Source organism: Dryobates pubescens, chromosome 28 (assembly GCF_014839835.1).
Source record: "Dryobates pubescens isolate bDryPub1 chromosome 28, bDryPub1.pri, whole genome shotgun sequence".
NCBI classification, from domain to species: Eukaryota; Metazoa; Chordata; class Aves; order Piciformes; family Picidae; genus Dryobates; species Dryobates pubescens.
Window position 1 is genome coordinate 8,311,449 of NC_071639.1, and position 12,786 is coordinate 8,324,234.

General features: G+C 43.4%; 1 protein-coding gene across 1 annotated transcript in view; it reads right to left on the minus strand.

Moving 5' to 3' along the window:
* Window positions 1-3,989: 3,989 nt before the first annotated feature.
* Window positions 3,990-12,786, minus strand: part of NT5DC1 (5'-nucleotidase domain containing 1) — a 110,396-nt gene continuing 101,599 nt past the window's right edge. The window contains exon 12 of the mRNA XM_054174069.1: window positions 3,990-6,015. Within this exon, the coding sequence (XP_054030044.1) occupies window positions 5,897-6,015 (119 nt within the window). The 3' untranslated portion in view covers window positions 3,990-5,896. The remainder of the gene's footprint in view (window positions 6,016-12,786) is intronic.

Genomic DNA, 12,786 nt, shown 5'->3' on the forward strand with positions numbered 1-12,786 from the left:
ATGTGTTCAGCTCGGTTTAGCCTGAGGCCAGCAGACAGAAAGTCAGAAGAGAAAAGATTCCTGCAGATTGCTTAGTGAATGGGAAGCTGCAGCGACAGTAAAACCTCAGTGAGGAGAGGTGAGTGGTGGCAGATCCACGGTCCATAGACACGTCAGGGAACGGCAGCCATAAAGCAGGTTGCACTGGGTTTGTGTGGCAAGGTTTTGGGAGTGAGGCTTTCCCTTCAGCTAAACTGGTTGCTACTTTACGTTCTCAACTGTGTGACCTTTCTTTCTTGCCAAATTTCTGCAGTATTCTAAAACCAAGCAGCATCCCCTAGGGAGTGCAAACCATTAATGCTCATACCCAGAGGAACCTTCTAAAGACACTGTCTGTGCTCCCTTAAAGCCGATTGCCACAATCTGCCTCTCTGGGTGCCAGGTATGTTGCAATAATGTTTTCCATTTGTAGCACAGAGTTTTCAGTAAATGGCATTTTGAAGTCTAGAATCCACCTATTTTGTGGAGTCACTTGTGATGTGGAAAGCCAAGCAGACAACTAAACAACTGCTGGGATTTAGGAAAATATTTACAAGTTTCTTACTTAGCCCCACCCAATTCTCCAATTCTCGTGTTTCCCACTTCTCTTTCTCTCTTCCTCCTTCTGCTAGAGATGTGTAAACGAAAAAGGTGAATCTTACAGACTGATTGAATTTGCTGCTGACTCTCCATTTCTGTTTTTTGGCAACCATCTCACTCTGACTTTGCTGCAGCAAAGACTCAAAGGTGGGATATAAGATCAAACTGACATGAATTTCTGCTTAAAGAGAACACTTACCTGTGCAACACAAGAGGTTCCCATAGCAAGCAGTTCTGCACACTTGATTGTGAAGCCATGGTGCTCACCAACTCACTGCTCTAGCAGTCATACATATTCCCTAAAGACAGGTCCATCTCTGCTATTACTTTTAGGGGCTTCATGTGGTTATTACATCAACTTTGTGTATTGTTCTGGGCACTGCTGTTGAGTATTTCAGGAGCACTTTAACCTTGTAAGAAGGAAACCAAACTGAGTGTTTAGGTGTTTCACTCAACATTTAGTAGTCAATGGGAGCTAGAAATACCTGTCAGAATCTGTCTTGCCTGGGCCATGGAAGTTGTGGGTGCTATGCAGACACACTTCTGTTCCGTTTCTTCTGCTGCCATTTTGGGTCCTGCCCCTTCTCGTTTGCAGAAAGGGCTGGAAACTGTAAAATTGTTTTGAAGCAGCTGCAATGGTTTCTCACCCCAGTGCAAGCATTGAGAAGCTGTCATGACCATGTGGGAGAGAACTACGTGTGCACTGTGGCAGCGTGAGTGGGAAGCAGGAGGGATTCTTTAGCACTGCTCTGATGAAGTCAGTTGAGCTGCAGCGGGGGCAGAAGTTAGCCGCGGTGCTTCAGATGTTTACCCTTCTGTGAACTGTGACATCTGGTCAGCTGCAAAACCTCTGCAGTCTTGCCATGCTTGCTGGAGAGCAGCTGTGGGCACCCACCTCAAAAAGGCTCCCCTTAAACCTTTGTTCTGCAGTCAAGAAAACAACCAGTTGTGCTAGCCACAGGACTAGCTCATTGGTAGCCGATAAGAATCCTCAGTTTGCCCTCTAAAGATGCTGGCAAGCTTTCCGTGCTGGAACTCTCTGAGTCTGTTTAACTTCCTGGATTCCATCTTATTTTGGCCCTAATCCAGGCTCTGTTTTCAAGTTAAGCATTTCTATTTATAATTCTTAGGAAAAGCAGGATTTGTTGCTTGCACCAAGAGCATTCAGAAGAAAACCTCCATTTCTGTTTAGTGTGTATTTTCTTTCCTCTCCTGTGACTCACCAAGGGGGTTTGATGTTCCACTCCTTGAGAATTGCAGAAAACAAAATTATAGGCAACTGGATTTATAATGGGCTTGAGCCTTTCCCCTGGGAGGGGGTTTGGACCAGCTATGTGTCTGCTGAAGCGCTGGTTCATGGGCAGTTGTTAACAATAGATGTCTGTTGCCACACCATCAGAACCATTATGCCACTATAGCTGGCATGCTCTGCCGAGAGGATTTTCCTGTGGCCGTGTGCTTTCCTTCCTAAATCTGATGCTGAAATCCTATCTGCCTCCAAGCATGTGTACAGAAACAGGCACATTTTGGTTTAAAAATAGGATCTCCAGTGGTCCCTACCAACTCCTACTACTCTGTGTGTGTGTGTGCTTAAATGGACCAGAAAATGTCTCTGAACACAGACAGCATCTGGAGAACTACAGGTCATTGCAGGGGATGGGGGTTGATCGGTGGTGACACCCTTTCAAGTCCCCAGGGCACTGGAGGGTCAGTCCAGCCACCCTGCCTGGAGCCTCGAAGCCCTTCTGCATCCCAAAGGATCTGCCCATATCACATCTGTGTAAGAACTCCCTTTGTGTGACACTGCATCCCTGCTTTATAGATAGATTTTCCCTCAGCAGGCTGGCACTCCAGGCTGGAAAACTGCTGCTTGTACTTAGGCAGATTTAAATGAGTTTTGGGGGTGTTTGTTCCTGGTGCCTGTCATCAGACAAAACTTCCTGGGAACTCTCTTTGGAATTGCTCAAGCACTTCTGCATTATCCTAGCACCTGGGACTGAGACAAACTGGGAAGCCCCAACAGTCTGGGGAAGCACCAGCCTCAGAAAGGGCTGTGTCCAGCAGTGCCCTGTGTCTGCCCTGGATAATCTACATTTGCTTATTTAACTTTTACTCACTGGGGATTAAGAAGCCTTTAGTTTCCAGGAGCAAGCCCTTATTCAGGAATCATTTGCAGTAAGCTCTACTTTGCCTCAAAGCTGACCTCCCTGTAGGTTTTAAAGGTATGAGTTTGTTAAAGGTATTATTTAATATAAGTTTCTGGTGGTTTTATGCATCTTGTAGTCTGAGTGGGTCATGCTGTGCTTTTGTTTGAGGCTGTAGCATCAATCTCTCCTTGCCCTGCTTCACCATGATCTTGGCTCTTTTTATTCCTTACTGATGCAGAGCTAGAAAGCAAAGCCAGAGAACATGTATTTGCTTTGGTGTTTTTTTTTTCTCAGAAATAAATTCTCTTTATTTTAAAATTCAGACACATGTGCTTTATACCAAAACAGATGCCAAAAGAGACTGAGTATTCATCTCTGGTTTTAAGCCAAACTGTGGCTTTCAGGGATCTCTAACCAGACACAGTGATTGTAATGGGTTTTTACAACTTTTTGTCTCCTTGCAGGCACTTCAGCAATCTTTCTATCAATATTCTCTCACAACACAATCCAAGAAGTTTTGGAGATTTCCAGGGGTTTAACCCACCCACCCCCCCAAAAAACCCCACAACCCACCAACAAACTAAAGAGAGAAAGAAGGAAGAAGCAAAGATGGTGTCATGACAGTGTCATGCTGAATATGGCCGGCTCTCCACCAATTCTCTGCCACCTCCGTTTCCAACAGCTCTCCCACTGCCACAGCACTGATTGCCCTCCTGAAGTTCCTTGACTGCCACCTCCTCTTTGTAATGAGGCCTGTGTGTTTTTCAGAGCTTCTTGAACAATGAAGAGCCTTTAGTAAGGGCTCTTAGGTCCTGACTTCACAGGAACTGTTTTAGGGGTTTTTTTTTGCAAATGTTTCAATTCATTTTCCTAAGTCTTCCTGCAGCCACAGACTGTGGTGGCACATGGACTCATGTTTACAGTAGCCTTCTGTTACCCACTTCTTTCTCTGCTGCTGTGTGGTCCTTCTGGCAGCAAGTGCAAATGGCTGGTGACAGCCTGTGCAGAAACAGATACTGTCACCTCCCAGCTGAGCAAGCCCGTGTGTGTATTTCTTCTGCTGAACTTTGTGTCCGGGCTCTTTAGCATCTGTCACCTTGCCATGAATAACAATACTGTTTCTCCGCTGAGATGCCAGGAACCAAGGACTTTTCACTCTCAGTTTCAAGACCAATTCAATTGTAATTCATTTTATGTAAGAAACAAGGGAAAAAAACCACCCAATAATCCTCTACCTACAAAAATCAGTTACCTACAAAAATTCAGACCAGTCAAAGCCTGAGGGTGCACAATCTTGGTCTGGACCATGGCCTAGTTAGAAATTATTTGCAGAGGATTACTTGACCCAGGTTACAGTTTCAAATGATGCTGTAATCAGGGATCTGAGATTTTAATCTGGGCATCTCTCTGCATAAGACACATCATAGCCTTATCATGAGCCAGATTTGCTGCTCAAGACATTGATGCTAATTAAAAAACAATCTCAAAATAAACTTGAGTGTCACATTGTTACCTTCTGAGGCTGAATATTTTTCAGCCTATAGTTTATGAGGAGGAGAATGGAACTTGCATCTTCCTTCCTCATCCACTTTGGTTTAAGGAAAAGCTATCCTCAATAGTTTTTTCCCCCTCATGTGTTTTGTGTTTCCCTTTCAAAACTCCACAATCCCTCATGTTAAATTGGAAGTGTTGAGTATTAACTTGTAAGTGTACTGGACCACAGTGTAAAAATAGCACCCTATGTAAAGGCAGGGAAAGAAGTATGGAAACAAAAGTCACTAGCCCTGAAGTGAGGTGGAATGGTGCTTGTGTCTGATTCTGACACAAAATACTTTAGATGGTGAAGCTGCAAAAATAAGGGGTGAGCTGTGGTGCTGGGGGACATGATTTAGCACCAGACATGGTAGAGTTAGAGAATGGCTGACTCAATGATCTTGAAGGACTTTTCCAATCATAGTGATTCCAAGGCTATGATGGAAATGTGTTAACACAAGTTAAATGCATTCTGATAACTGCCTAGGCCTAAGGAAGTAAACTCCTTTTGAAAACAAGAAAATACAGTTGGTGTTTATTGTTCTTTAAACTTTGAGGGAAATTTATCCAAAATTCTGCCACCCTAGTGAGACAAAACTGCAGGCTAAAGAAGCATCTTTGACATGTTTTTGCATCTGAACCAAAGGCTCCCTGGAGAAGGGGTTGGAGAATGGGTCTTTGGAACCGAGTCCACAGGTAAGAGGATGCCCCTTTGTTTAAGCTAGCAGATAAGAAAGCACACATTCAGTTTCTCTCTTCAGTCTTCCTTCTCCTCTGGCCTGAGGCTGTACTTGGTGAAGACAGGCTCTGGATAGCTGGGTGCTATATCCTTCCTACTCATGGAAGAATTTCCCAGAGAGGTGGAGAATTCAGGTTTCCCTTCTTCTGCAGAGCTGCTCTGACTCTTGAGGTATTGAAGACTAAATGAGGAGAAGGCATGTGGGGAAGCTCACTGTTGAATAGTGGTTAGGCACTTTCAGGAATATGAAGCACATGACAAAGGCTTTCAGGACTATCAGTCTGCATTTAGGTGCCTAAATCCCATCCAAGTCTCTTTTTGGGTATGATGAATCTTTCTCTTTAGGCTTCAGTCTTTCTGTATCAACCAGAACAGTTACAGGAGAGAATACATTCCTCAGAGCATGCAAAACACTGATCTAAGCTGATAACCTGGGCTGTCCAAGGGAACTCTTAATGAAATATAACTGAGGGTCAGGTTCATGGCTTTCCCAGGGTTTATGGTAGCAACAGCATCACCTTTCATAGGAATAGCACCAAAAACATCCTTGAAAATGTGGAATATAACTTGGGATGTGTTATTACTACTACATTTCTCTTAAAGGCTTTGTGCAGTGCATGGAAGAAGCCACTCAACACTTTGCAAAGCACAGTGGTGGTCAGCAGATTTAGAGAGAAGGATGCATTGCTCACCTGTTCCAGCTGGATTAGAGCAACAAGTGAAACACAAGTCTGCACAGGAGTCTGCTTTAATCCATCACTCTATTTTATGAAGCATCACACAGCATTTTCACCAATTAGCATTTGAAAGCAGTTTAAGTAAGGACCAGAGGGTTATTTAAGGGGAAAAAGCCAACAACCTATTTCATAGTCACTGACTCCTCATTTGGCAGAAGTGCTCTTGGAGGGCTGGGGTAGTACCCGGCAGTTGCTGAGCTATTTGAGGAAAATCGTGTAAATCTATAATCCAGTGGTAAATCTGAAAGACAGAAACACACCACATCTGGTTAGCAACACAGCCCCTATCACACCACCCACACTGTGGTGAATGCTTATGCTTCTTAAGAACTTGAGCTGCTCGCTCACCAGCGTTAGAACTCAAATCAGGTTGCGTTATTACATATTTATTGTCAGCTGTCCAAGGGATTGACTTGCAGCATCGACCCCGCTTCAGTAAAGGACATTCAGCTTCTTGTTTGCTGAAATAATGCTAATCACAGAAAGTCATTCAGCTGATGCTTCAAATCCAAAACAAAAATCTTCACTGGGTGACATTGTCCCACTTTGAATTTCCTTCTTCAGTTTCTCACCTTTCTCTTTTATCTCAGTACCCGACTCGTAAGAGGGTTATGTTTAAAATAAAGAAGCAATTTGCTTGCTATTTTTATTTACTGGCTGTTCTAGCAAGATTCCCCAAAGGCACTGCTCTTAAGACCTTCTTGCAGTGCTGTGTTAACAACATCATTTTGTTCCAGGCATTCTTCGAAATCTGCACTTGTAACTTGGCCTACTCATCACTTCCACTCTGTGAAGAACACTGAATGCATTAAAATAGTTCTGAACAGTCAAAGCTTTCTTTTCTGTAGCCTTAAAAAAAAAGTCTTTACTGCCAGCAGTGACCCACCCACTCTCACAGCCAGAAAACTGATCCTTCCCGTGCTCACCTCTTACTCAAAGTTCAAGAAACCAAATGAAAACCAACCAACCAACAACAAAAAAACACCCCATACAAATAAAACCTTATTCTAGACACAATCATAATCCCAACAGAGAAAGAAGAAGAAGAAGAAGGGTTAGCTCATTCCCAAGTTGTCTGTTTAGAACCAAACCAAAGTATAAAAACTATTACTGAGCTCATAACAGTAAGTTATTAATGACAACTCTGTGAGAGGCCTCAAGCACAAGCCCTACGAGGAGAGGCTGAGGGAGCTGGGGTTGCTTAGCCTGGAGAAGAGGAGGCTCAGGGGAGACCTTATTGCTGTCTACAGCTACCTGAAGGGAGGTTGTAGCCAGGAGGGGGTTGGTCTCTTCTCCCAGGCAACCAGCAGCAGAACAAGAGGACACAGTCTCAAGCTGCACCAGGGGAAGTTTAGGCTTGAGCTGAGGAGAAAGTTCTTCATGGAGAGAGTAATTGGCTGCTGGAATGTGCTGCCCAGGGAGGTGGTGGAGTCACCACCTGGAGGTGTTCAAAAAGGGATTGGACATGGCACTTGAAGCCACAGTTTAGTCATGAGGTGCTGGGTGACAGGTTGGACTTGATGATCTCTGAGGTCTTTTCCAACCTTATTAAGTCTATGTTTCTATTCTATGGTTCTAAGTCTGGAGTAAATTTGGGGCAATGCTATCCTCTTGCTGTATGTTGCAAGGTTTTTTTCGTGTGTGCTCAGTGGTTTTTGTGACACAGAAAAAACCACAATCTTTGCAGTTTTGACACAAACAACAGGAAGTTCAGGTCCTTCTCACAAGCAATTCACATGCAGGCACCAGCACAGCATCCATGCCTGCAGCTTCAGAACCACTGCAAACAGAAGTAAAGCAAGCAATCATAGAAATCATAGAATCAATAAGGTTGAAAAAGACCTCAGAGATCAAGTCCAACCTATTACCTAATACCTAACACCTCATGACTAACTAAACCATGGCTTCAAGTGCCACATCCAATCCTTTTTTGAACACCTCCAGGGATGGTGATTCCACCACCTCCCTGGGCAGCACATTCCAGTGGCCAATTACTCTTTCTGTGAAGAACTTTCTCCTCACCTCCAGCCTAAACTTCCTCTGGTACAGCTTGAGACTGTGCCCTCTTGTTTTGGTGCTGATTGCCTGGGAGAAGAGACCAACCCCCACCGGGCTACAACCTCCCTTCAGGTAGTTGTAGAGAGCAACAAGGTCTCCCCTGAGCCTCCTCTTCTCCAGGCTAAGCAACCCCAGCTCCCTCAGCCTCTCCTCATAGAGCTTGTGCTTGAGATCTCTCCCCAGCCTCGCTGCCCTTCTCTGGACATGTTCAAGTGTCTCAGTGTCCTTCTTAAATTGAGGAGCCCAGAACTGGACACAGTACTCAAGTACACAAGTACTCAAGCACAGTACCAGTGCTGGTACTGGTAGGGGTACTGGTGCTGGCAGGGGCAGAATGACTTCCCTGCTCCTGCTGGCCACACTATTGCTGATGCAGGCCAGGATGCCAGCTGAAAAGTCAGAGAGAGGCTGGAATAAAGCAGGAATGGCAGAAGACTTGATTGGAAGTGAATCATGCCTTATGAAGTGGGTTAGTGCAGCTTGTCAAAGAAGTACATTTCCTCACTTGGTCTGAGTTGGGGCAATCTCTGGAGCCTGTTCAGAGCACAGCAGCACAGGCAGATGTTTTTCTAGTCTGTGGAGAGCCCAGTGGATTTACTGGCTGCTGAGTCTGTTTACGACAGCTCTGTTTAAAACAAAGGTTTTCAAAATAACAAATAATAATAATAATAATAAAAAAAGGAAAACAAATATTTCTGACTATCTTTATAAGCTTATAAAAACTAAATGCCATAGTTACTTTTTTATAAAAGCTTTCATTAGCTTTTTAGTCCAGCAGTCTGGAGTCTCCGAGGAGTGGTGTAACCAAAGAACAACATAAATGGGGCAGACTACTGCAGAGCTGCTCACGCTGGAGAAAAGAACCAGTTGGATCCAAATGGTAATTTTGTTGATATTTCCTGGTAAACCCCAATCTAGCCATTTCAGTATTGCTTTTGTCTGTGCCAGCTGACTTTGGCAGGTGTCCAGAAGGTATCCACGTTTAAAAATGCTGCCCAGGGCATCACTGGAAGTTGCCTGAAGCATAAAGCAGATTCTATTCTTCGCTCGTGAAGTAGATTTTATGTATATCATAAACTGCAAAAGTCTTCCAGTATTTCCAGGTTTCATTTTTATCATCAAGGATTGCATTTGCAACATCTGCTTGGCCTGGAATATGCAACATTTTTATATTATTGCTGTATTTTATGTGATATATTTATGAGAAAGCTCTGGACTGATCCAGAAAGCCTTGCTTGGAATCTTAATGGCTATAAATATACACGCAGTGAGGGAGAAGGGCGAGTGTGGAGGGAAGGAGAAACAAAGGTTGTTTTACTGGGAGAATGCAGCATTTATGAAGAAATGAAAATCCAGACAATGTCACAGATGAAGACTGCTCTAAGTCTCTGAAAACTTTACAACTTAAAATAAATCACAGTCGCCCTGGACTGCAAAAGTGTCATGTGGATTTTGCACCCAAGCTCAGTCCAACTGTTTTTTGATGTAAATGGCAAAACCAGCAGGTCCAGCAACACTGGATCATCAACAAAGGACAATGACCAAGTCTGGAGTCTGCCTCCTGCACACAGCAGGAGTTCACTTTACACCTGGTCTTATTCCATATTACCACTGACAACAGGGAGAAGAAACCAGCAGCTCCGTTGCACTACACTGAAATGCTTGCACAGGCCACAGCTTGGTGAGAAAGGATGCAAGAAAATAAGATACAATAGTCACTAAAAACGCCAGTTTCAGGAAAAAAATAGTTGCTTATTGCCAAGTTGATTGTTTTCCTACTGGTTTTGCCAGTACATTTCTCCAAGTTCTGCTACTGTGCATGCTCACAACTGCTGCTGTTGTGGCAGGCCTTTGTATCTTGGCACCCACCTCTCGCCTCTCCCTGATGGAGTGTCATACATCAGGCAGGAGGCAGATATTCAGTTCTCTCTCAGATATAATTTGACAGCGAGGCTTTAATCAGTCCTAAGCTATGCTGATAATGAATTCTGCACTCATCCAATTGTGCCACTAGCCTAAAAACCCCCACAACCCAGTACAAACTAAACAGCTTGATGCTGGAAGAATGAACCAGCTAGCTCTACCAAACTGCTTGAGGACCACAATCCCAGAATTTTCCTATCATACTTAGGTTGTTCCATCAAGATTCATTTTAGTCCCAAGACAAATAGGATATTCACTTTTAGAGCCAAAGAATGCAGACACCAGACTAGAAGGGTCTGAAGCTCTGTGTTCCTTCCTAGATCTACAGCAACGTCAGTTATTAGATGCATCACCCTGTCCTGCTCCATTCTTTGCTCCCAAACCAGAGCCTGACAGTGAGTGATGAAAACCAGTTTCCTCTGCAGTGACCACTCAACATTACTAGCATTTCCCAATGGCTTGGGCAGCCCCCAGAAATTGTATGACTTGGTCTGAGCCCAGACGCAGGAGTGCTGCCCTGTCCAGCAGCCCTGGTGTAAATAAAATGGCAGTGATGATGTCTGAACAGTAACCACTGCCAGTCACTGTGTTCCAGCTGCTGTGCTCTGGTTATCCAGGAATTAAGGGCTGTTAATTACAACATTGTGCTCCGAAGCTTATGCACACCCATCTCCATAGGTGTGTCTAGGTGTTACAGGTGGGTTTGTTTCACAGTTGTTAAGCTGACAATATTTCAGTGTCTGTGTGCTGTTTGGTTAGTGCAAGCAAACTAAACCAAAGCCACGAGCTTGTATCAGAAGAAAAATTAAAGAGTTCTAGCTACAAGGAAGGGAAAGGAAACCACAAGAAGGGAAAACGTAATTTTCTGGATGAGTGATCAGGAAAATATTTGAGTAACTGAATGGAAGACAATTATAATCTAATCCAGACACAGGCCTGCTTGATAAACTCAATACTTAACGTCTAATCCTTTTCTGAGATCTCCTTCAACAAACCAATACATTAAACAAATATAATCTTAACTAAGCTCTTTAGAAGGAAGACATTTTCTTTTTCAATTAAAAGCACAGTCCAAGACCGAAGCAGATTTCTCCCAAAACACAGGGCACAAATGTCAGGAATCATTTTGCAGTGCTGACCGACGAAAGCAAAGCCAACATTTTTTAACCGTGACACCACGGCAGCATCCCTGCGAGGAGTGTGAAGCCCTACAGAAAGCAGAGTTCCCCTCCTCTCTCTGAGGTCTGCTCCCAGCCAGTCAGCAGCTCTGGAGCCAGATGCTGCAGAAACTTCCCAGAACACAACAGCAGGGTTATGTTCTTAAGTGAATCCAAATATATCCTCCAGATTATCACCAAAGAAAAGGCACAGGGAGGAAAACTAAAACCTCATTAGTGATAGCCAAGTTTCAACTTGAAAAATCTTTGAACTGCTTAATTGTGGCAAATCTCAGACTACATGGGGGGGGGGAGGAGGAAATAAAAGGCTTAGAAGCTTTGCCATAAATCTTCCCTTGTATTTCAAAGTTGCTGTTGAAGAGAAAGGAAAAGATTAATTTCTTAATGGCAACGATTTCTAATAATAATTTCTTAACCATGGAGTAAGCACAGCTGGTTTGGGTTGATCTGGAACTGATCCAAAGAAAATACTGGACTCTAATGTTTTTAATATTTAGATGAAGACTTAATCTAAAAAGAATCCTAAGAGAATGCCAAGATCCTGCTAGTAGGTGTTAGTCTTAGGGATCTGTTAATTAACTTCTCTCTGAATGACTCCTCTTGGATCTAAGGGCGGTGGGAAGGGCTTCTAAGGTAAGATGAAGTTAGCCTGAAAACAAGCAGAGGCATTTCTGCTTGATGAAGAACTGAGTTGCATTTTGAGACTGAAGGAGCAGTATTAACATAAATGAAGTGATGGTGCTCCACACCCCACCCCCCCAGCCCCTTTACTTTCATTTTGAGGTAAACTCTCCAAGCTCAACCTTCCTCTCCAAGCTTGAGGTAATGTTGTCATGTTTCCCTCCCTTGTAAAACAAATGTTTTCTTTCCCTTTCCCTGCTTTTCCCCTGGATGAATGATAAACATTGCTTACCTTAAGGTAGAAAGCCACACACAGACAGACATTAAGCTTTTCAAGCAGTTAAGACAAAGTCTACATTGTTGCGTGTGTGTGTGTGTTACCATCTTAATCCAGAGGGAAAACATTAGGCACTAAGCCAGAGTACATAAATGCTTCCAGCAACTTTTTCTTGTACATGTGAGGCTGCAGGTTCTGTAAAATTCTAACCCAGTCAAAGAAGTATTTCCAATCCTGGGTGAGTTACCTGTTTTTACTGTTTTTCACACTTAAAAACTCTCAATACTTTGTATTACCACCAGTGTTCTAAAGAAGCAATCTAAGCCCACCCCGTCAGCCTGCCATCTAATCAAAGCCCAATTATAGCTTTAATTACAGCCTGCAAATGAAATTATGCTGCCTGAGTTGAAGGATAACCTTAAAGCAGAAATGACTGAGTGGTTCCCCCTTTCCTAATGAGTTGCTCATGAGTTCTCCCTTTAATCTTTGCGAGGTGGCTGTACTTTGACATCTCACAGAGCAAAATAACGATGGCAGGAACATTTCTGTCAGTTATTGGCTGGGAAGTAATCTTTTGGGTTCTGCATGATTTGGCATGGCCTTCAGGGGCACAAGTCAATACACCTTTCTGGAGGAGGAAGGAAAGGCTGAACAAATTGCAATACACTGAAAGCTGTCCTTTTATTCATTGAAAATCACTACCAAATCCTTTGGGAAAGCTGGAGTCTCAGACCCTTTGGAAAATAACAGGGTCCCAAAGGCTTTTTACCACCTAGTTCTGATTTACTGAGTAGCTTTTTATGGTTGAAATGCAGTGTGTTGTTGGTTTCAGTTATATTTTACAACTGCAAAAAAAAATCTGTTGTACTAAGTATCTTTTTCTTTAAATGACCACTGCAACTAGTTTCCTGGAACAAATGAATCAGATATTCACTATCTGATGCTTTTCAATGTA